At 27.1% G+C, this 24,620-nt stretch overlaps 1 protein-coding gene across 2 annotated transcripts in view; it reads right to left on the bottom strand.

Annotated features, from left to right (window-relative positions):
- LOC110282984 (uncharacterized) overlaps positions 1 to 23,975 on the bottom strand; it is a 165,234-nt gene extending 141,259 nt beyond the window's left edge. Inside the window, exons 1-9 of one of the 2 annotated variants that reach the window (XM_087164083.1) lie at positions 23,621 to 23,893; positions 22,782 to 22,898; positions 19,728 to 19,817; positions 17,243 to 17,363; positions 14,157 to 14,395; positions 8,466 to 8,555; positions 5,013 to 5,216; positions 3,890 to 4,059; positions 3,358 to 3,430 (exon numbers count right to left, since the gene is read on the bottom strand). In XM_087164083.1, the coding sequence (XP_087020209.1) occupies positions 3,358 to 3,430; positions 3,890 to 4,059; positions 5,013 to 5,216; positions 8,466 to 8,555; positions 14,157 to 14,395; positions 17,243 to 17,363; positions 19,728 to 19,805 (975 nt within the window). In that variant the 5' untranslated portion in view covers positions 19,806 to 19,817; positions 22,782 to 22,898; positions 23,621 to 23,893. Of the gene's footprint in view, positions 1 to 3,357; positions 3,431 to 3,889; positions 4,060 to 5,012; positions 5,217 to 8,465; positions 8,556 to 14,156; positions 14,396 to 17,242; positions 17,364 to 19,727; positions 19,818 to 22,781; positions 22,899 to 23,620 lie in introns of both variants that reach the window. The other variant, XM_087164084.1, reaches the window with a different exon arrangement.
- Between the last annotated feature and the right edge of the window lie 645 nt (positions 23,976 to 24,620).

Here is a 24,620-nt window from a genome sequence, read left to right as displayed (position 1 = left end):
CAAAATGGAAACAATTTTTTAAAATATAATCGTTGAAATTTCACCTTTTCTTTGATAAATTTAATTGCACACACTTTTCCCCCCCATTTTCTTCTTTTTTTATGAAAAATTTAATCTTATGCAACTGAGATGACAAAATATGCCTATTTAAATATTTAATGAAGAGTTTAATAAAAATAGAGTTTAATAGTTTGAGTGTTCAAAAAATCTTAGTAATAATCATGGCTTTTGAGGAAACAACTAACACGAAGGATAATTTTAAAGTAATTAACGCTACAATGTACAGGTACACAATACTTCCTTTAAAACTATTCATTTATATATAGGTAAAAATATTAAATAAAACAATTTCTTTCAAAACTGATGTTTGAGGAAATAACTATATTCTTTTATTCTTTTAAAACTATTCTAATATATTCTTTTAAAACTGTTCTAATAAAGATCATTCTTTGAAAATATTAAAATATTACTCTCATTTTTTCAGTTTTGTAAAGTGAAAAAAAGTAATCATATTTTTTCCACACACAAAAAAAGTTTTATTATTGAGTTTCTTTTTTAAAAAACTTGATGTCCAGTTAAAATTAATGATCAAAAATTCATCATTCTAAGGCAGTATTATGCGAGTTCTGCTATTTGGCCACCTATTAACCTTATGGAGACCCTGTTTATAGTTCTTTATGATCATTCTTCTCAGAACAAATTCAATAATCTATCTTCAAACCTTTTGATTCATGCTTGGAATGATGCTTATGGAGACCCTGTTTATAGTTCTTTATGATCATTCTTTGCATAACAAATTCAATAATCTATCTTCAAATCTTTTTATTCATGCTTGGAATGATGCTTATGGAGACCCTGTTTATAGTTCTTTATGATCATTCTTTGCATAACAAATTCAATAATCTATCTTCAAACCTTTTTATTCATGCTTGGATTGATGCTTATGGAGACCCTGTATATAGTTATTTATGATCATTCTTTGCATAACAAATTCAATAATCAATCTTCAAACCTTTTGATTCATGCTTGTTCTCCTAATTTCGAAGTTAATACCCTACAGTGCAAAAAATACCCTCCTCTTTGTGGATGATAAGTGACTTAACCCTTACTCAACCGGAAGTTTTTTAAGTTTACTTCCAAGCAGGTATAATTATAATGAATAATTATAATACTAATGAAAATGATATAATAAATTACAATAAAAGTAATTGAAAATATAATTATAACAAGTGTGATCAAAATAATGAAATCATTATAGCCATCATCTGCTGAGCATTTGGCCTAGGAAGGAAAAGTGCAATGCCGCTTATACTACATAGGGATGAGATTGGCCATAAGGCAAAAAAGTTGAATTTCCATGCGAGCAAAAATTTTACGCTCATGCAATCGTTTAATAAGAAATTCCAGACAATTTAATATAATAAATAACTATGTGTTGACATAAAATTGTGTACTTATCTATTAATCTATGTATAATTACATAGACACTTAATATTTAGTAAAAAGTAAAAATACCAATTGAAAAATAAAACTAGAAATTATATTCTTCTTCAGTTCACATAAAGTAGACAATTATTACTTGAGAATCTGCCTAGTTTAGCAAAATAAAACTACTGAGAACATACTTTAATATTCAATTTCTTTTAATAAATACTGTTACATAATTTGTAACAAAAATATCAGTAATGAGATTTTTTTAATTATTTAGAAAATAAATTTAAGTTTTACAATTGGAATCACTATGTTCACATTATAATCTAATCTAGCTAGAGACCTGTGAATCATATCAATAACTATAAAGTATAAATATATAATAACTCCTTAACATACAAAAATTACTTTTTTAGTTTGAAAAATTACATGATAATCACCAACTGTTTAGATAATTATTTTTCATTTTATAGCAAGAATAACAGCAACATTATTTTTTAAATTTTGGATTATTTTGCTGAGTTTACTTTTTTTTTCATGAATCCCTTTTTAAGTGAATGCTTTTGCTTGTTATATCTAGAGTAATAATTTTTTTCTGGAATTTTCGATTGCTTCAAATGCTTCATGTTTCCCAAAACAAGCAACAACAAAAAACTTTAACAAGGTCAAATTGCCTGTAATGCAGCTTGTGAATGAGGGGTGTTCCAGTTTGGAAAAGTTTTATATTACTATATTTTTTTTTTTTACCTGCCTGTGTCAGATTTTTTTTTACAAGCAGAGAATGTATGTTTTGTATACATTCCCTTCCAGTTTTGCTGATGTTGTGATGCCTATATATAGTGTTAATCGTGCTATAGATAGGCATCATATATAGAGCTACTGCCTATATAATCGTCGATAGAAAAACAGTCACCTTTATGGCAACCAATTCAAGAAAAAACTTACTTCTTACAAGAATCACGATAGTTGATAACGATAATGGATTTTGAAATCACGTGAATAGAGGAAACTCGATATACATGATTTTAAAAATGAGAAACTACAAACTGCGATATAGAATTTTTAAATCTTGTAAATACAAATCACGATTCAAAATTTTTAGATCGCGTAAATATGAATCATAATGCGTAATTTTTAGATCGTGTAAATACGAATTCCACAGCCTTATTTTTAAATGCCGTATAAATACGAAAATCGATGTTTGATATTATAACCGAATGAACGAATCAAGACATTGGATTTTAAATTCGCGTGAATACGAATCGCTACATTGGATTTTAAACTCGCATGAATACGAATCGCTACATTGGATTTTAAAAACGCGTAGATACAAATCGAGATATTCGGAATTTTAAATCTCGTAAATAAGAATAACCAATGTACGATATTTAATTCGTGTGAATAAGAATTGCTATGCACAACTTTTAAATTAGGTAAATACGAAACTCTATGTTTATTAAAATCTGGCAATCGAGATATTAGCAGATTCCGGACTTGGACTAAAAGACGATGTCTAAATTAAGAAAATACAAGTCATCTGGAAAGTGGGGAAAATGCAGAAAATCTTATCTTCTCTGCCTAAAAGAGGAGAAAATATAGCTAAAACAAGTAGAAATGGGGAAAGGCTGGCAGCTATGTAATTTGAATTTTCTGTTTATTTTTGAAAATCGAAAAAAATATAATTATTTAATTTCAACGGCTGAATTTTCAGAAAAAGCGGAATATTTATTTTTAAAAAAAAGTTTAACCTACACTAGTATACACTAGACGGCACTAGACCGTTAAATTTAATATTTGAATTGTATGTGAAACTAGTAATTAATGCTTTTAAATGAATTTCAAAAAATTGTTATATAGAAATAAATCTTAAAGTATTAAAAAAAGTTCTAAAATTTTTAATATTTGTAAAATAGTTTTCATACTTACAAAATTTTTTCTTGGTGGTATATCTTCTGCCTTAATTTGTATATTATGCACATTTGATGATAGTTCTAAAAACCTAAAAGTAGAAAAGTTATTGAGAATCAACAAATTACTTTGAATAACATCACACTAGTTGAGAGACAAGAAGAATGTGTGATATAACCGAAAGTGTGATAAAACAAATTTTATCATGAAAAATAAAAAACCTAAACACAAGGAATGTTTACTTTTTGGTATTTGATTGCTTTAAAAATTTATGTGAATAGTACAGCATAGAAACATTTTTACACTTGAGTATGACAAATTTTTCGTGTTTGCTCGATTTTTCACTCATACTAGTTTCCATTTGCCTAATTTATGAATAATTAAAATTCTACTACATAAGCAATATTTCATGAATAATAATTTTATAAATACGAAAGGAGTGAATGAGTCAATTAATACTCTATAAAAGAGCCAAAAATAAATCTTTGCAATAAACAAAATTTAATTCATAAATAAGTAATGCATAAAAATAATTATGAAAAATAATTACCTTTTGTTAAGAAATTTTAACTTTTTTACTACATCATGAGACTTATAACGATCAAAGTCAACATAACACTTCAAGCAATTTTCAAGATTGTTTGCTTTCCATTCATATTTTTTCATATATTCAAAAAACTTGTGGTCAGAGAGAAACTCCATAGCAAGCTTTCTTTGAGCCTAAAAATCAAGAATAAATTTTTAAAATAAAATGAAACAAAATTAAACAGTAAACTTAACATGTTCACCATTCATTTTGGTAATTTAACCCTCTGGGGATTAGCTCCGGCATTCCTAATTTTCTGCAACAGCTTTGTAACACAAAAATCAGTTCCTCCAATGATATTGAATAATATCATTGGAAAATAATCTATGGAAAATAATCTATAGTAAAGAAATTTTTTCACAATTTTGCCTAGGGGTCAATGTAAGGATTAAGAACGTTAAGATAAAAACTAGCTATACAAAAGATCAGTCTATAGATTTGAAGTTCACACTTTTCTGTTAATGTACGGATAGCAAAACGAATTTAAATAATTACTTATTCGTCAAAAATTAATAAAATTACAATTTAAATTTTAATACTAATGTAAAAAAATATACTACCTATATAAATACATTTTAGCACTATTTTTTGTAGGGGCTCAATGCTTGGAGGGCAAACAATGATAAAATATGTTTATCTTCTTCTTGTTAACTAAGTTCACAATTACTTAGTAATAAATTATCACATTTGAGTAATTGCTTAGTTGTAAAAAATGTATCAACCTATTATTTGATTTTAATTTTAAAATGTTATAAAACTACCTTTGGCTTATTTATTTCTAATAAGCATGAACATTTGGGCAACTAGATACATTAAAAAAGTTTTTATTGACAATATAAAAATAAAAATTGAGCCACTTATGCATGTCTGGGTTTATGCCTTGATCATAGCATTCCTGATAAAATTTGGTGACACTTCAAGATGCCATGGTACATAATTTGGGAAGAATTGATTAATAAGAAATAAAAAGCTATAGCTTATTCTTGATTTTAAATTGAGAAAAAAAATTTCTCTACATTTCAAAATTTATAAAAAGTAGAAAATGAAAAAAGCTTAAATTTATTAATGTAATTAAAAAGTCATTTACCTCACATTGGATTTTAACTAATGTGGACAAACATACATATTTCTGTAGTAACTCTTCGGTGAAAATCAAATCATCACAGAGCAATTGTATGGCCTCCTGAAAATCATCTTCAGTAATATATTCTTTAATGAAAGCGGTTAATGCTTTCTTTTTACAGTCGAATCCCGATACAAATTTATTCCAATCATTAAAGACTCTTATTATCTGTAAATAAATAAAATAAAAATACATTAAATTTTTTAGGAGAGCTATAATATTTGAAACTGCCTACACAACAAAATAATAGTAATTTTATTCTAATTCAAAATTTCTTTATATGAACAAATTTGTGACTTTCAGATTCAATAACAAAACTGTACAAAGAAATAAATGTAGTACATAATTTATACATTACTTTCCAATGTTGAAATTATAAGAATATCTATGCATAAAAATGGGAATTTATTAAAAAAAAATTAATGCCGGCATACATAAGAAAAATTTTCTTGAGTTTTAATTTTTTTGCATTATTATTGTAGAAACTTATCACCAGTTATAAAATTATTATAATACGAATTATAGTATATACTACGTAATATATAAGGATTAAATCACAGCATAAAATAAAACAAATACACAAGCACAAAATAATGAATCTTTACAAAACAATACTTCCATCATTGAATATCTAATTGTATATCCTACATCACAAGCACTGCATGGAAATCATAATTTTCTCATCTTTCTGCAGAAGCCTCTGACAGTGTAAAAGTACCACAAGCTATAGGGCAAAATTAAGGGGAATTTTGCTACTGGCCAGTGGTCAATTGTAGCATTTTCTCCAGTGGTCACTTTTTAAAACATACAGCAAAAATTAAAAGTTTTAACAGGGTATGAAGCCAAATCTTTCAACAAAAAATAAGCACCTTTAAAGTACTTTTTAAGCACTCGAAAAATGTTTTTAACACTATATAGATTAACAAAATGAAAAATATCTGTCAAAGACTTTACATGATCATAATAAAATAACTAGTTTCTGACAAAGAACTATTTTCCTGATTATATTAGCCACCATAAGAAGATGGAGAGATTTTTTGATTCAATTTCAGAGGGTGGAAAATGAAGCCTGAAATTAAGATTATTTTGCAAAATACAGCAAAGTTGCACTTGAGAGTGCAAGAATCTCACCGCACCCAGCTCGGTATACGCACACGCGGACTCCCAAGTATTTCATCAAACATGTAACATAATTGACAATTGGTGCTATCATACGCTACGAACCGAAGGTAAACCGAAATGGATTGTGAAAATGTTAAATAGAACAATGTTTAAACCACGCTTTTGCATAATATGCAGTGAACATTGACATGGTAAAGAAAAAAAAATTATTTTTCGAAAATTAAGCACGTTTTGAAAACAGCCCATGAAAAGAAAACAATTCTAAAGGCTTTTAATTAACGAAAATCAAAAATAAATACCTTTATGGATATTTCAAAAATGCTACGCACCATGTTTAAATAATTAAAATAACTTAATATGTAAAGGCATTTTTTTAAGGATTTCTCAATGAGTGGTAAATACTATAAGGTACATTTTTAAAATGCTTAAACATTAAAAAAAAGAATGAAATAAAGTAATTTTCAAAATATTATAAAATATTCATAATTCTATATTTTGTTAAAGAAACATAAAATGCAAATAGGGTGCATTTCCGACAAAGAAGTGGTGATTGTGTAGTGCCCATTAATTTTGCCATGAATCATAAGCAAAGGGAGAGCTACAAACTACTGTTACCAGTGAATCTGCAAGAGGAAAATGCGGGTCTTTAGGTACTAAGAATTCTCTATTTCTGGGTCCTTTTTTAATAAAAGTGGGTCCCTATTAAAAATATAAATTCTCAACCTCTTTATCCATCTATAAATATTCACATTCATAATGTTACATCTATTGATAAACAAAACAAAGAATTTTAAATTAAAATGGTGCTAGAACTATCAAGTCTTTTAATTATAAACAATTATGTAGTTTGATACTCAAGATAAATATACTTTTATACGCGAGTTTTTAATAACAAAGTAAAAGAAATTTTTTTATTTATATTTAAAGCTTGATATTTATTTGGATCATAGCAGGTCGTTGCAAATAATAAAGAATACATTTACCTCAGTAATCAATGTAATTTTTATTAAGTTCTTAAAAAAAATTCTTTCATTTCTTTTACTGTTCCTTTTTTTTTTTTTTTTTTTTAAGGAAATTTCACTTGAACTATCATATAGCCATTATTTTGTGCTGACAACATATTGTCTTTGTAAAAAAAATACAAACAGAATGTTTTTAAGGTAAAAAGTTTCTACACCAAAATTTATTTGTATCATAGCAGGTCATTGCAAATAATAAGGAATACATTTACCTCAATAATCAATGTTATAAGTATTTTAAATAAGTTAAAAAGATAAATAAATAAATAAATTTAAAAAAATAACAATTTTACTTTCAATAGTGTAAAAATAAGCAAAATAACTGTAGTTCATTAATTGGGAGCATTTATTTAATTTCTTTTATTGTTATTTTCATTCGAAAATAATAATTTAAAAAAATGCCAATGATTCAAAATCGGAACATTGTTAAAAACACATTCAAAAAATTTTTCACTAAACTTCTTGTTTTATTGCTTTTAGATATGCTTTCATAGCATACTTTTCTATTTTCAAGTGAAACGATTAATCTTTTTTTTATTCGATGTTTAAAAGGTTAAAAAAGCACATTCAGTTTTTTTCATACAAAGTAAAAAACAATAAGTGATCTCATAGAGCAGATTATATTGGCATATGTTTTAAGTTTCATACTTTTAATACTATAAGAAATCAACAGACTTGGTTTACTTTTATTGGTAAAGATGAATTTTCGATTTCCTAAGTAATTTTTTTAAAAAAGTCTATTTTAGCTCTTAATAATTCTGAGTCTAGTCGACAATAAGTGATCTAATAGTGAAGATTACACTTGCACTTTATTGGCAGAAAGCTCACTTTTATTAGTACGTTGGTACAAAGCGGACTAAAATGGACTTAGCACTAAAGAACGAACTTTGAAGGAAAAGAGGACTGTTTAGGAGCAATTAATAGTCAAGTAACCATTGAAGAAATGCAGTAGCAAATTGAATTATTTGATCTGTTAGTAAAAAAAGGTTAGATGAGCAGTAGTTTTGAGATAGGATCAAATAACGCATTATGATTGCATTTATTACTTCAGACTGCAAAAATAAGAAGATAAACAAGTGCAAAAAAAATAAATGTCAAGCATTTAGATAAAACTATGCTATATTCTGCTCGAATAAAAGTTAATAATAATAAAATAATAGAAACAAGTTAAATAATTTATATGTTAATTATAAAGGTTCTTTTAGTAATTAACAGATAATTTTTCCAAAGTAATAGAAAACATTTGTAAATAGTAATTATAACACAAAATACTTACAAGTATTTTGGGTGTTGAGTCATCTTCAATGTTTTCAACTTTAACAACACAGCGTTCAAAACTTCCGCTTTCCTGCATTTTAATGCTAGTCTAAAAATAGAAATACTAGTTAGCTTTTCAAATGTATATTGATAGATATAATTTTTTAAAAATAAATGATATGGAAGAAAAATTTTATTCTTATTTATTATTATCTTAAATATGCATTCCTTTAAAAGCTTTAAGTGCTTATACAAAAAAAGAAGGAATTAGCTCTGAAAGTATTCTTATAACCATAGTTTAAGAGAATTTCTAGATAGAAAAATGTGAATAGATTACAGAACAATTTTTTTAATATGGACAAATCAGATATATTTTGATAAAAAATATTCTTAACAAAATGAATGTGTAGAAAGAAAAAAAAACTTTTTTTTTATCCTTTTTGCTTATAATAATTATTTATTAATGCACAGATTAATTACATAACCTAACCTTAACTTATTCTCTAATACGAGGGCGTTTCGAAAAGTAAAGATACAATGGATCGCATTCCTTAAAAAAAACATTTATTTTGAAAACGTCAGTTACATCTCATTAACTCGATTATTTATTATTTTTCGACATAATCACCCCCGTTATCCAAACATTTGTTAAGTCGGTGCACAAGCTTTTGTATCCCACAGTCATAGAAGGTTGCCGCCTGTTGTCGGAACCACATTTCAACTTCATCTTTCATCTCAACATCGTCGTGGAACGATTTTCCACCAAGATGTGACTTCAGGTAAAGGAATAAATGGAAGTCGCTTGGCGCAAGGTCCGGGCTGTATGGCGGATGGTCCAAAACTTGCCATTTGAATTGTTTGAGTAGTGCTTTGGTTACGAGCGCTGTGTGAGGACGAGCGTTGTCATGAAGCAAGCGGACTCCATTTGTCAGCATTCCCCTGCGTTTGTTTTGAATTGCCCTTCGAAGACGTTTCAAAGTCTGGCAATATGCAGCAGCATTAATTGTCGTTCCGAGAGGCATAAATTCCAACAGAAGAATGCCTTGTCTGTCCCAAAAAACAGAAGCCATGATTTTTTTCGCTGAAATCGAAGTTTTGAATTTCTTGGCTTTGGGTGAATTCGAATGGCGCCATTGCATTGATTGTTGCTTGGATTCAGGTGTATGGTGATAAACCCACGTCTCGTCACCTGTCACAATGTGATCAAGAAACTCATCACCTGCTTCTGCATAGCGTGTGAGGAAGTCGAGTGCAAAGCCCATCCTTTTCTTTTTGTGTTCTTCTGTTAACATTTTTGGAACCCAGCGCGCACACAATTTCCTGTACCCTAACTTGACAGTCACAACTTCATAAAGAGTTGTCATTGACACTTCCGGTATGATCTGACGCAATTCTTTCAATTTGAGACGTCTATTCGCGCGAATTGCTTCCTCTGTTCTCTGAAGAAGGGCATCACAGATCACAGATGGCCGACCTGTTCTTTGTTCGTCATGAATATCGGTCCTACCTTCAGAGAAATGACGACACCACTTCGCTACATTTTGTCTATTCATAAAGTTCCCATAAACAGAAACAATTTCTTTGTGAATATCCGCTGGTCTCTGACCTTTTGCATGAAGAAAACGTATGACGGAGCGCACTTCGCATTTGGCGGGATTCTGAATCGCCGCAGCCATTTTAAACACGACCTACTCCTACCAGAATCAACGTTGAAATGCCGAACGACCGCGAGGAGAAAGCTAACGGTTCAAGGTTAAAACCTGCGTTGCCAACTTGCTCGACAAAACTTTTCTTTTCCTCTGGCGTACGGTGTATCTTTACTTTTCGAAACACCCTCGTACTATACTCACAACAAAACTAAACATAATTTTAAAATAACGTTTATGCTATGATTTATGCATAAATTAGGCGCACCCTGTTCATTCTAGGGTTTGATCTTCCATCAGGTTAACCTAGCATCTGCCATAGGGCACCAAAGAAAAAAAGGCAGAAAATCCACGTTTATGATTCACCAAAAAAAAATTTAAAACAATTTTTAATGACTTTTGTAATTTTTTTTTCAAAAGGGTATAATAAATTAATCAATTATACTTTTCTAATTTAAAATTTTTTTACTCTTTCTGCAAAATATTAGTTCTCTTGCATGGATTATTTTCAGGTTAAAATCTGTAACTTTGCATTTATTTAGACACATATTATATTATTCATCATAAATGGCTATTTGGAACCAGATAATTTATTTAAATGCTTATTGTACATTTAATGTTCTATTTTAATTGATACTTTTAAGTACATCAACATTAAAAAAATATATATAACATTTGCAAATATATAACATTGTTTATATAGCATTGTTTTGTTGAAATCAGTCCAGTATTTTTTTAGTTATGATAAAATATTACGGTATTGCGCGCTGATAATATAATGTACTCAAATTATAATGTCTGTTAATCTTCAGTAGATCAGGAACATTTTATCAGAGTGTAGACTGTGTGTATATATACATAAGGGGTGATGCCCTGTTATTAAAGGGGTATGGGTGTAAGAGAAACACTTTTGCTTAAATTTATAAGAACAAACAAACAAAATTAACAAAAAACAAACTAAACACTCATTAACAGTAAGAGTTTTAGAAAATGTTATATTTTTCAGGAATCTTTAAATAGTTCTTAGATAAAAATATCGAGCAAATATTCAAGTAAATCTCAAAAATTATACAATCTTCATAAAATAGTTTTGGCACACATTGATTCAAAGTCATTTCAACCCTAGAATAAAATTTTGGTGGTCAGTGTAAAATTATTTATATGAACAGCCTATGACATTTTTTTTCTACTCCTATTATTATTATACCATTATTATTTTCTATTATCATTATTATAACCTAAAAATATATGATTGTCATAATTATTCCATTTCCTTATCAGTGCAGGGAAATTATGACCATATTTTACGTTTACTCAAAATTAATGTCTTTACATGCTCTGTAGCAGAAAAATGCCTAGAACATACATAAAAAAAAAGCCTGCTCCCTCCTTAACCTTTAAAGAGCCTGCAGGAAAATAAAAAAATAAAAAAACTGAGACAGCAAAAATTTGAAACCATATTTAATACACTGAAATCAAGAATCCAGTTTCAAATTTCATTTGAACTATCAGGCAGTCATTATTTTGTGCAGACAACATATTGTCTTTGTAAAAAAAAAAATACATAAAGAATGTTTTTAATGTAAAAAGTGTCTACACCAAAATTTATTTGTATCATAGCAAGTCATTGCAAATAATAAGGAATACATTTACCTCAGTAATCAATGCTAATAGCATTTTAAATAAGTTAAAAATAAATTAATTAATTAAAAAAATAATAAGTTTACTTTCAGTAGTGTAAAAATAAGCAAAATAACTGTAGTTCATTAATTGTGATCATTTATTTAAATTCTTTCATTGTTATTTTCCTTCGAAAATAATAATTTAAAAAAAAGGCTTTGCCAAATGCTAATGATTCAAAAATGGAACATAGTTAGAAACATATTTTAAATTTTTTCCACTCAATTTTTTTATTTTATTCTTTTTAGATACGCTTTCGTGGCATACTTTTCGATTTTCAAGTTGTACGATTAATCTTTTCTTAATTCGATGTTTAAAAGGTTAAAAAAGTACATTCAGTTATTTTCAAACAAAGTAAAAAAAATAAGTTATCTCATTGAGCAGATTCTATTTGCATAGGTTTTAAGTTATATACTTTTAATACTATAAGATATCAACAGACTTGACTTACTTTTATTGGTACCAAGATGAATTTTCGAATTTTTTTAAAAAAAGTCTATTTTTGTTAGAAATAATTCTGAGTTTAGCAGAAAATAAATGATCTTATAGTGCAGATTACACTTGTACTTTATTGGCAGTAAGTTCACTTTTATTGGTACAAAGTTGAATTTCGGCTTTCCTAAATTAAGTGTAAAATTGGTTTCAAAGAATTTGCATTGCTCCCGATCTTGAATTATTTAGTAACAGTTATAACTAAATCTAAATAGCTTGATAACTACTTTTGAAGAAATTCTCCATATTTTCAAAAATGATATCAGAATTCATCATGAAAGTGAGGAAGCCATTGGATACAGTTAGAGATACTGACAATTCAGAGTTAAAATTTAGTATTAGTTTTGATGTTTTTGCATAAATCTGAAAAATCGATTTAAAAAAATAACATGAGGTATAGAGATTTATGTTTTTACACTACATAATTCTTTTCTTTTGCTTAAAAAAATTGATTTTTTTTTAAACCAAACCAAATTTCTAAGTAACCTCCCCTTATTAAGGGGAAAAAAGTTGCATGATCTTTCATGACAGGATTCAGATAGGAGAAAAAAGAAGGAAAAACTCTTCTCTCACTAGAATTATGTTGTAGCATAAAATCTTTAAAACTACTTAGCTATTTATCCTATTGATTCTAATTTCACTTCTTTCACATCGGTTGGGTCACAAAAATATATAGCAAACAATACCTCACTTGGCTAGATATCAATATCAGATGGATAAATATGCACAAATCAAAATTTGTACAATTTGTATGTAAATTTTATAATTAGAAAGAATATTTCATTGACCTAGATAACAAAAATTACACCCCATTTTCCCAAAACCTGGCATGTAAGGTTGTTCAACTTTTTACCGCTCACTAAGTTTGTTGATTTAAATCAGCTTGGTTAAAATTAACTGATTTTTTCTTTTTTTAGCTGTGACGACTCAGGGGATAGACCCTCCTAATGAGGTGACCCAAGTTTGAGTCACAGCGGTGGCTGATTGATACGAATTTTGTTCCCGGCACCCAGCGACCACAGTGCTGACATTATATATGTATCTTCAATGAAAGAAGGCTAGTGAAGCAAAATCCACTTGCTGATGGGCTAACCAGGGTGGTTTTTGTTGATTATTTCTCCATATAACGCAAATGTGGGATAGTTCTATCTAAGAGTCTTTCGAGAAGGCTAGTTTGACCCAATGCTTGTTACAGGAATCACCTTGTTATCTGGGTTGGGTTCAAAATTACAAAGCCACGGAGGTGAACATTGATAGTTGTAAACTCAGAATTGGGTACACTATTTAATGCTGGTTATAAAATAAAATTTAAAATTGTTTCTTTTAAAGAAATCATCACTTTAAAAAGACTTTGAATATGATGATAGTTTTTATATTCATTATAAATATATTAATGTGTTATAAATTTAAATTGGCAAATTACATTAATACTCAATGTAAAATAAATAACAGTATTTTTGAAGTGACATAAAAAAACGCTACAATTCCTTTGTATTTTTTAAAACAAGAAAATTTAAACACTTTTTATATATAAAAAAAAAATTGTTACAGAATATGGAATTTTTCTCTAACCATGATGGCAATGAAAATCCTACAATACCAAGTTCAAAACACTATCTTATAAACCACATTTTGTTTTAATATTGCAAATCCATTTTTGGATCTTGAAATGAACACAATGGATAAAGGAGACTATTCTAATATGACATAAAAAAACATCTATAAAATGATAAATTAAAATTGCTTTTCCCAATTATTTTTTTTTTTTTTAATAAATGTAATGGGTTAAGTTATTCTTTTCTTCTATATAGATATATTTAGTTTTTATGAGGCATGAATTATTAAACTTGCACAGAAAACTTCAAAAAACTTAATCAAAAAAGTAAACTCACATCACTATTTGATAGGATTTCGTTTCTCTCGAAATTAAAATATAAGTTTGAAATTGTTCTACAGTGCTTTAATATTTCATTTTCTATCCTATTCACTACTCGACAAAATTTTGGAAGATCTTGCGGATTAAATGTTTCATTCTGCAAATCATATGAAGGAGGCAACTCTGAACTCATGAATTGAACATATTCAAGCCATCTATTCTGTTTTAAAGTTACTTCTTCGAAGGCAATAGAATCTGTAAAATAAATAAAAATAATAAATAATTTATGCAAAATGTTAAATAATAAATAATTTCACAAAATAGAAATTTTGTGATTAAAATACATAGATAAATTTCTAGAGAGTATGCACTTTATTTCATGTCTATAAAAGTATTTTTATTCTTCAAATATTAAAATGTCACAGTTTCCATACTTTCATTAAAAAAAATTATTTATTGCTGTAAGAATTATAATTGAAAAAAACAAAATATATTGGTCTAAATTACTTTTGGTCTTAACTTTTTTTAAATACAGAAACAATCACCAAAGAATTAACTTATACAAATAAGAGTAAATGTTTTAATTTTAATAAAATAGAGCAGACTACTCTAATAAATTAATCAATATTTACTACTGGTTTGTACTATTATTATTTCCAAAAGCCTGATACTTATTAACAAGCATAAGTTATCCCTCTTCCAAAAAGATATTAATGTTTTAAACCATTCATTATTTTTCTTTCCGCACTATGACTCGATCAGGTCAATTTTTAATCACATGATGATTGGATGCTTTTGGTTTCTTGTATTTTGGCTGAATGCTTTCAGTTAAGTATGCAGGTAGAGAGATTTCTGATTTTGCATTAGATTATATAGCCAAACATACTCCATTTGTAACCCTGTATTAATTAAAGAAAATAGTTTGCATGCGTTTTAACTTTAATTTATATAAATGAATCTAGAATCAGTACCAGTTAGAGCTTAATTCATTTCTAAACTAAAATTATAACCGTAAAAACTCTTTCAACAGTGGTCACTTTTTAAAACAAGCAGCCACTTTTTCAAAAATTTAAAGTTTTAACAGGGTGCATAGCCAAATCTCTCAACAAAAAATAAGCACCTTTAAAATACTTTTTAAGCACCTAAAAAATATTTTTTAACACTATATACATTAACAAAATGCAAAATAACTTTCAAAGACTTTACATGATCATAATAAAATAACTAGTTTCTGACCAAGAACTCTTTTCCTGATTATATTAGCCACCATAAGAAGATCGAGAGATTTCTTGGTTCAATTTCAGAGGTCAAATCAAGAGGTTTCAAAATGAAGCCTGAAATTAAGAATATCTTGCAAAATGCAGCAGAGTTTCACATGAGAGTGCAAGAATCTCACCACATCCAGCTCAGTATGCGCACATGCGAACTCGCAAGTATTTCATCAAACATGTTAAATTATTGGCGCTTTCATACGCTACTGACCGACACTACTGACCGACGCTCATACGCTACTGACCGACGGTATACCAACATGCATTGTGTTTGAATGAATTGTGAAAACGTTGAATAGAACAATGCGAAAACCACGCTTTTGCATAATACATGACAAAAATCGACATGGTAAAGAAAAAAATCTCATTTTCGAAAAGGGAAAATTAAGTACTTTTTAAAAACACCGAATAAAAAAAGCACCTTTAAGCACTTTTTTAAAATGCTATGCCCCATGTATCTACTAAAAATACAGGGAGTAACATTAATTATACTATTAATATTAATTATACTATAAATATTAATTATACTAATAATATTAATTATACTAATAATATTAATTATACTAATTATAATATTAAATATACTAAATATTCGAAAAGGGAGAAATAATATTGTAATAAATATAGTTCTGTAGCTGAAAAGTATTGAACTGAAATTGACAAAAATGCTGATATAGAAAACCGAAATCAACAAATAATTTTGATAAGTAATATGTAAGTTAAGTATTTAATAAGTAAGTATTTAATAAGTAAGATGTTTCAGAAAAATATTGTTTGAATTTTATAAATTCTCAAGTGATTTTTTTTTTTTTACTTACTATGCAGGTCAAATTCTCTCTTTCTAAATGCGTATACAGAATATTTATATGACTAAATTTTGTTTATCAAGATATAAGTAACAATGACAAAAAGTTTCATTAACTTGCTTTTTACGAGAGGTTATTTTTGAGAAGCACACTAATAATTTTCCTTAATTAATTTTTTAAAAAAAGTTTAAGATTTTTGCATTTAATGAAGAAATACAAAAAACATGAAATAAAACTTTTAAAATTAATTTCAGCTTCTTTTTTTATACAAAAAAGAAATAGTTGAATACCTTGTGGTATTTTTTTAATTTCTAATGTAAATTTTAAATGCTAACTACTATTTTAAGAATATTTTAAAAGGAGATGCACAACAATTTTTAAATTTATTAAAAAGCTAAAAACTACTAAGTTGAGACCGACATTAATATACTGAATCATATTTTCTGTCTTCATAAAAATGAAAGGTATAGTTAGATTCCTTTTGAAAACTATATGATTGATGTATAAATCATCTATTTACTTGAGTACAAATAATAAAAATAAAAATATTTAGAAAAGTTTGAGAGCATTTACAGTAATAAAATTAAAAAGCAAATTGTTATGACAAATTTGAAGATATAGAAGAGAAAAGAACCAGAAAACTCTTTAACTAACCTTAAAAATGAACTTTATTATAAGCATGTACGGGTTAATGTGATAATTAAATTGAAATTAGGTAATTTTATTTTTGCAAAGATTCTACATCAGTTTATTTAGATAAATTCATAGATATTAAATCAATAAATATAAATATTAAATCATATTAAATAGATAAATTATTAAATAGAAATATTAAATAGATATTAAATCATTCAAGATATTAAATTTCATCACAAACACTGCAAACATTACCATAAACAAAGAATGGTAAGATCAGTACTGTTTTTACAAACAGCAGAAAAATATTTTTTTCATTTAAAGAATTTGGTTAAGATAGTGCAGGGATAAAGTTAGAAGGATTCTTAAATTTATAAAATTGTACTAACCTAATTCCTGCATGCTGCAATCCAGCTCTTTTTTACAGTACTCACATTTTAAAACTTGTTTCATCAAATTCTTGCAGAATTGACAGAGAAAAAGAACTCCAAAGTTTCCAAAATTTGAAACCTAAAAAAACAAAAAATAATGCAGATTATACTGATGTTTGCATAAAAGGCATAAATATTAAACAGTTTTTTTTTTCTTATTCAACAGCTACTTATTATGTATGATTTCTATTTAAATCATTTCTTCTACATATAGCTAAACTCTCCTGACTTATACGGCACATGCAAAAGAGTATACTTAGAGAACTTAAAAAAAGAAAAAAGTAGTTTACCAAAGCATATCTGAAATTTTACAAAAACTAAAAGATGTATAGAATAAAAATGAAATAAATTTGTCTCTTGAGTAAATTCTTAAAACTTATTAATTTTGCACAGGCTTGGTACATAAATTGTATAAATTATTAAAAAAAAGGGAAAAGTTGTGATTAAAGAAAATTTTTTTTAAAACTCTTTTACAACACTATCCAGTATTTTACATTTACAATTCTCGTCTTTTATAGACTTCAACACATCTGTACAATTTTTGTCTCAAGAAAGTACCTAATTATCACAAAGTTTCTTTAATGTCAGACAGATAATGAGCATCTAAATGAAATCATATTAAATACCTAAATTAGTGAATGGTCCCTGTTAAATTGTTATTTATCATTGAAATGTTAATTGGACGCAATCACAATAACCACGAAGATTAGAAAAAAATTTAAAAGCTCGTAAATTATTAAAAAACTTATTAGAAAATGTTTCCTCAATTTCAAGATAAGAATCAATATGAGTAATTTCAATATTTCACTAATCAAAAAATTTAAAAGAAAAATAGTATTTTAATAATTTATGAAAATATATGTAAAAAAAAAGAAGTAGCATGGTTCCTAAGTACACCACATTGGTGAATCTGGCTTATTAAATTGTCAATTTTTTCAGTTGTTTTTAAACAAAATGATTAAAAAATTAATCAAACTTTGAAATGATAAATCTAAATCATATAAGATTTGTAAAAGCATTTACTAACAATATGCAGAATATAGACACATATTTAAGTGAAGATTTCCTAAAATCATACTTTTTTTAAAATATTAATCACAAAATAACTCAAGAGTACTAAAAATTCTTAAAACCACAAATTCATGAAGATAAATAAGATACCTTAATACTTTGTACAGTTAATAGACAATCCTTAGGATACAAATTTTGCAATTTTAGAACTACAAAAAAATCATACATATTTGCAACAGCATGTTTTTCTTTTGAAAAAAAATTTAAAGAAAGCTGAATTTTGCATGTTAACATAAAACAGCAGAAACAAATTTTTCAAATCACAAATTTAATGATAATAAAATTTACTATTTAAAAGAATTATTACACTAAATAAAATATAAATTAGTTTGAAAAAATATTTTTCATAAATGTAATTTGCTTAATATCCTTCAATCAGAACCTAAAATATTTAATTAAAGAGTTTTTTTCTTCTTTTTAATTTCAAATGCAGCTAAGAATGTAGCAATGGAAGTAAACAAATCAATTCGTAAATGACCCCTCAGTTCACTATTTTAAAATTTTTATAATTAATTTTTCATATGATTAAAATCATTTTAAAAAGAAGTACAGTGAGATCAGCTCAAACTTTTGAAACAACTAATCTTAATCATACAAGATTTGTTTGCAAGTATTTTATCAAACATGTTAAATGATTGGCGCTTTCATACACTACAGACCAACGGTATACCAGCATGCCCAGTGTTTGAATGAATTGTGAAAACGTTGAATAGAACAATGTAAAAACCAAGCTTTTGCAGAATATGTGGCAAAAATATACATGGTAAAAAAAAAAAACTCATTTTCGAAAAGGGAAAATTAAGTACTTTTTAAAAACACCGAATAAAAAAAGCATCTTTAAGGTCTTTTAAAAAACGAATATCAAAAATAAGCACCTTTAAGCACTTTTTAAAAATGCTACGCCCCATGTACTAATCTTCATATAATTTTAATGAGGAACTAGAGGAGTAAAATGGACTTAGCACTAAAAAACGAACTTTGAAGGTAAAAGAGGACTGTTTGGGAGCAATTAATAGTCAAGTAAACATTGAAGAAATGCAGCATCAAATTGAATTATTTGATCTGTTTTTTCGTAAAAAAAGGTTAGATGAGCAGAATTTTTGAGCTAGGATCAAATAACGCATTACGATTGCATTTATTACTTCAGACTGCAAAAATAAGAAGATAAACAAGTGCAAAAAAAATAAATGTCAAGTATTTAGATAAAACTAAGCTATATTCTGCTCGAATAAAAGTTAATAATAATAAAATAATAGAAACAAGTTAAATAATTTATATGTTAATTATAAAGGTTCTTTTAGTAATTAACAGATAATTTTTCCAAAGTAATAGAAAACATTTGTAAATAGTAATTATAACACAAAATACTTACAAGTATTTTGGGTGTTGAGTCATCTTCAATGTTTTCAACTTTAACAACACAGCGTTCAAAACTTCCACTTTCTTGCATTTTAATGCCAGTCTAAAAATAGAAATACTTATTAGTTTTTCAAATGTATATAACTAGATATAATTCTTTAAAAATAAATGATATGAAAGAAAAATGTTGTTTCTATTTATTATTATTTTAAATATCCATTCTTTTAAAAGCTTAAAGTGCTTATACAAAAGAAAAGGAATTAGCTCTTAAAGTATTCTTATAACTATAGTTTAAGTGAATATCTAGAGAGAAAAATAAATGTGAATAGATGAGAGAACAATTTTTTTAATATGAACAAATCAAACATATTCTTTGGATAAAAAATATTTTTAACAAAATGAATGTTTAGAAAGAAAAAAAAACTTTTTTTTTATCCTTTCTGCTTGTAATAAATATTTATTAATGCACAGATTAATTACATAACATAACCTTAACTTATTCTCCACTACTATACCCTCAGCAAAGTTAACTATGAATTTAATAACATTTATGCTTAAATTAGGCACACCTTGTTCTAGGGTCTGATCTTCCAGTAGGTTAACCTAGCATCTGCCTTAGGGCACAAAGAAAAAAGGCAGAAAATTCAAGTTTATGATTTACCAAAAATTTTTTAATGATTTTTGTAAATTATAATTATTGTATTTTTGTAAATAAGAGTATAATAAATTAATCAATTATACTTTTCTTTTCTGATTTGAAATTTTTTTCACTCTTTCTGCAAAATGCTAGTTCCCTTACATGGTTTACTTTCAGGTTAAAATCTGTAGCTTTGCATTTATTTAGACACATATTATATTATTTATCGAAAATGGCTATTTGGAACCGATTATTTATTTAAATATTTTTTTTCCTCTTATGTTCTACTTTAATTGGTACTTTTAAGTACATCAACATTAAGAAAAAAAAAGTTGCATTATTATCAATTATTCAACTGGCATCCTGTATCTTACTAAAATATGGCATTTTATTATTGAATATAGTCTAGTATTTCTTTTTTTTTTTTAGTTATGATAAAATATTTATGGTATTGTGCACTGGCAATATAATGTACTCTAATTATAATGTCTGTTAATCTTCAGTCGATCAGGGGCATTTTATAGAGCATCAACTGGGAGTACATATACACATAAGGGCTGGTGTAGGCGACCTGTTCTTAAAAGGGCATGGGTGCAAGAGAAACACTTTTGCTAGAATTTATAAGAACAAACAAAATTAACAAAAAAACAGATAAAACACTTATCCATACTTGCCAACATAGAAATAAAATAACGGAGATTTTACTAGCAACATTTTTTAGGCTATGAGTAAAGTTTTGATACATCATGCATAATTATGTAAATTAAAGAGAAATTGAAAATAATTTAGGCACTTATATTTACCCAAGTAACAATTATGTATAAATCTAAACAGGATTTTTTTAAACCATTATTTATAATTACTTAAAGTATAATAAAACTCAACATACAACAGTACTGGCAATATCACCATCTGTTGAGGAAAAAGAGATGTATTTTAATGGTGAACATTTTTTGTAAATTTATTCGACATATAGGTAGAAATTTGAGAATATATGGGTAAACAAGAGATAGTAGTAATATAAGGAGTCTATGTCAAAAAACAGGAGACTTGGCAGTTATGCTTATCTAAGGTAAGAATTTCAGAAAATGATTTATATTTTTTCAGGACTCTTTAAATAGTTCTTATGTAAAAAAAATTTTAAAAAAGTAGTGAACAAATATTCAAGTGAATCTGAAAAATTATACAATCTTCATAAAACAGTTTTGGCACATGTTGATTTTTAACCCTAAAATAAATTTTTTTTCATTAGTGTAAAATTATGTATATGAACAGCCTTGGATATTTTTTCTACTTATAATTATAATTTTCAATTATTATTATTATAACCTAAAAATATATGGTGGTCATAATTATTCCATTTCTTTATCAGTACAGGGAAATTATGACCATATTTCACGTTAACTCAAAATTAATGACTTTGCATATTCTGTAGCAGAATAGAACATTCATATAAAAGAAGCCTCTTCCTTCTTAACATATAAATAGCCTGCAGGAAAGTAATAAAAAAAAAAGGAAACTGAGACAGCAAGAAGCTGAAACCATATCTAGCACACGAAAATCAAGAATCTAGCTTCAAATTAGTGGAAAAGTTAGTTCAGAAAATCAAGAAGTGGGCCAACCAAAAAAAAAATATTAAAAAAAATTTACAAATAAATAAGAACCAAAACTTGTAGAACTGGCTTAATCCATTTTCAGTTATTTTAGTGTCTTTGAGGTTATTAAATCAATGACTGACTGACATACAAGCTTTATGAGGTGATACACTCAATTATCCTTAAAATAAACAATCATCTTCTATCATTGCACCAATCTGTCACAATTCCAGAAATTGCCAACAACTTTTATGAAAAATTTGAAGAAGAATATAGTCTAACAAAGTCCACTTTGTTTGTCTTCAGTTAAGTCAGGATTCTATCTATCTCCCCTATATTTAAATAAAGATAAAAGTGAAGAAGAAAAAAAATTATTTAATGTGTCTGGTAAAATGTGAACAATTCCAGAAAGTGCATTAGCTGATGGTCATAATTCTCTCACAAGTGGTTAAAGATACCCTAAATTTTCACATTCTGAAAATTTCAATGAGAGTAATTATGACTACCTCTTTAAGAGCATTATTGAGTAACATAATACGTTAATTATTTTTATTCATTTTCAAAGGGCCAAAGAATCACCTCAAAACAATAATTTTGAATTGCAAAAAGAAGACAAAAATAGCCATAATTATGCCAACTAAAAGTGAAATCGAATTAAACTAAAGCATTTTTAATATGTGTTATATATATATATACACATCAGGGCTTGAAAAACAGCCCATCCTCGGCGGTCAAAAATTCACAACAGACAACGAATTTCTTAACGGCCATTTTCCCGTTAATGGTCGTGATATATTTTCAATTTGTGTTATCTTACAAGAGTCTAGCCCCTCACTTCTAAAATGAACCTCTAATCTATAAATACAGCAACATTCTGTGCATGGTGAAATTGATGTTTTCTCTGTCTGGGAGTACTGCAGCGGTCGAAAGGGGCTTTTCAGCAATGAACGTACTAAAAAAAAAAAACATTATGTACTGGTCTGAAACAAGAAGCGTTAAATGCATTTATGAACATCTACCTAAATGGAAAACCCCTTTCAGATTTCTGAGCAGAAACCTCTGTAAATCATTGGCTTGATTGTGGAACTGGCAAACGTTATATTTGATTCATTTAAAAAACATAGTACTCTCGGATAAATTGACAGATAATTTGATCCTTGTCATTTAAATTATTTCATAAAAGAACTAAATCATTTCATGAAAGAAATGCTAGGTTACTATTAGCAGCCTAGTATTTCTTTCATCACTGTATAATGTAATCCTAGTAACTACTAATTCATTGTGCAATTTATATAAATGTTTGTAATAAATAAGAGAAAATTATATTTGCATTTATTTAGAAGCTACGGGTTAGTTTCAAAGGAGGACGGGTACATTGTTGGACAAGTCGTCCTCCGAGACGGGTAAAATTTCTGAGGTTTTTCGAGGCCTGATATATATATATATATATATAAAGCTAAAATGTTTACATAATATAGCAGAAAATGTCTTAGAACAGACTGCAATATACATCAGCTTATTAATAGAGGAGTATCGTAAAATCAGTATGTGGTTGCTAACTATTTGCATAGAAAAACAGATTCTAAACTTCTTAACGTATACTATGTACCAATAATTTATAATTAAAATGTTAAACAACAATTAATCATGCAAATTAATTTCAAAAAAATATACTCAATATTATTTTCGCAATGAGACAATAATATCTTCTAAATGAGTCACAAAATCGAAACATATATTTCCACACCAAAGTTGTGTCAGAATTATATACTAAAGATATAAACAATGTCTTTTTCTCTGACATAGAATACCGTACACCGCATTTTTAAATAAAAATTTTATACAGTTAATGAATGACATTTAAAGAAGCAATATGTTATAGTTCGCTTTCTAAAATGAAGAAGCTTGGTTTTTTTATGTTTGTTTATATTAGGTTTGCAGTCGCTCATTTGTTCGCTTAAGGCTACTCATTTCTGTTCAACTCAACAACAACAGCATCGCTGTGGGTTGTTTTAATTTTTTTACATTTAGCGATTCGCGAAAGCAACGACCTCTACTATAAGGGGCGAATGACTGCCATCTTTATTGTAGCTCATTAAATTAAAAAATGAAAATTGTTTGATATTCTTTCTTGCTCAAGCAAAAACAAAATGGAATCACTTTTTCTTTGGAGATGGAACATCCCGAACACATCGGAAAAATATTTGTGAATAACCAGAAAAAAAAAAATATGTATCTTATCTTCAAATTCGAGTTAAATCTTCTTATCTTAAATTCGCCCGTGAAATCACTCTACTAAATTTAATGATCCAATATGAAAGATCTATTTAAACTTTACATTCCAATTCCATGCTTTTCTGAATCATATTACTTCAAACATTAAAATATGCAAAATTAATTACATTACTTTTAAAATTAATTACATTAATTTTTATAGAAAAATTTAAAGTTTCAATAAAAAATCATGATTTGTAAACTAAAATAAAGAATAATTACGATTAAAAAAATATGAAAATTTATTTCATTTTAAAGAAAGATTTTCTTTTTTATAGTCTTTGTAGAAAATCATTCCGATGTAGAAAATCATTAATCCGATGTAGAAAATCATTCGGTAGAGAATTATCAAATTTAACAAAAACTACTTACAAGTAAATTTTTTATTGTTATGTAAATC

This window comes from Parasteatoda tepidariorum, chromosome 5, assembly GCF_982258835.1.
Source record: "Parasteatoda tepidariorum strain Cologne lab strain chromosome 5, Ptep-v5.0, whole genome shotgun sequence".
Taxonomy (NCBI): Eukaryota; Metazoa; Arthropoda; class Arachnida; order Araneae; family Theridiidae; genus Parasteatoda; species Parasteatoda tepidariorum.
This window is presented reverse-complemented; position numbering and strand designations above follow the sequence as displayed.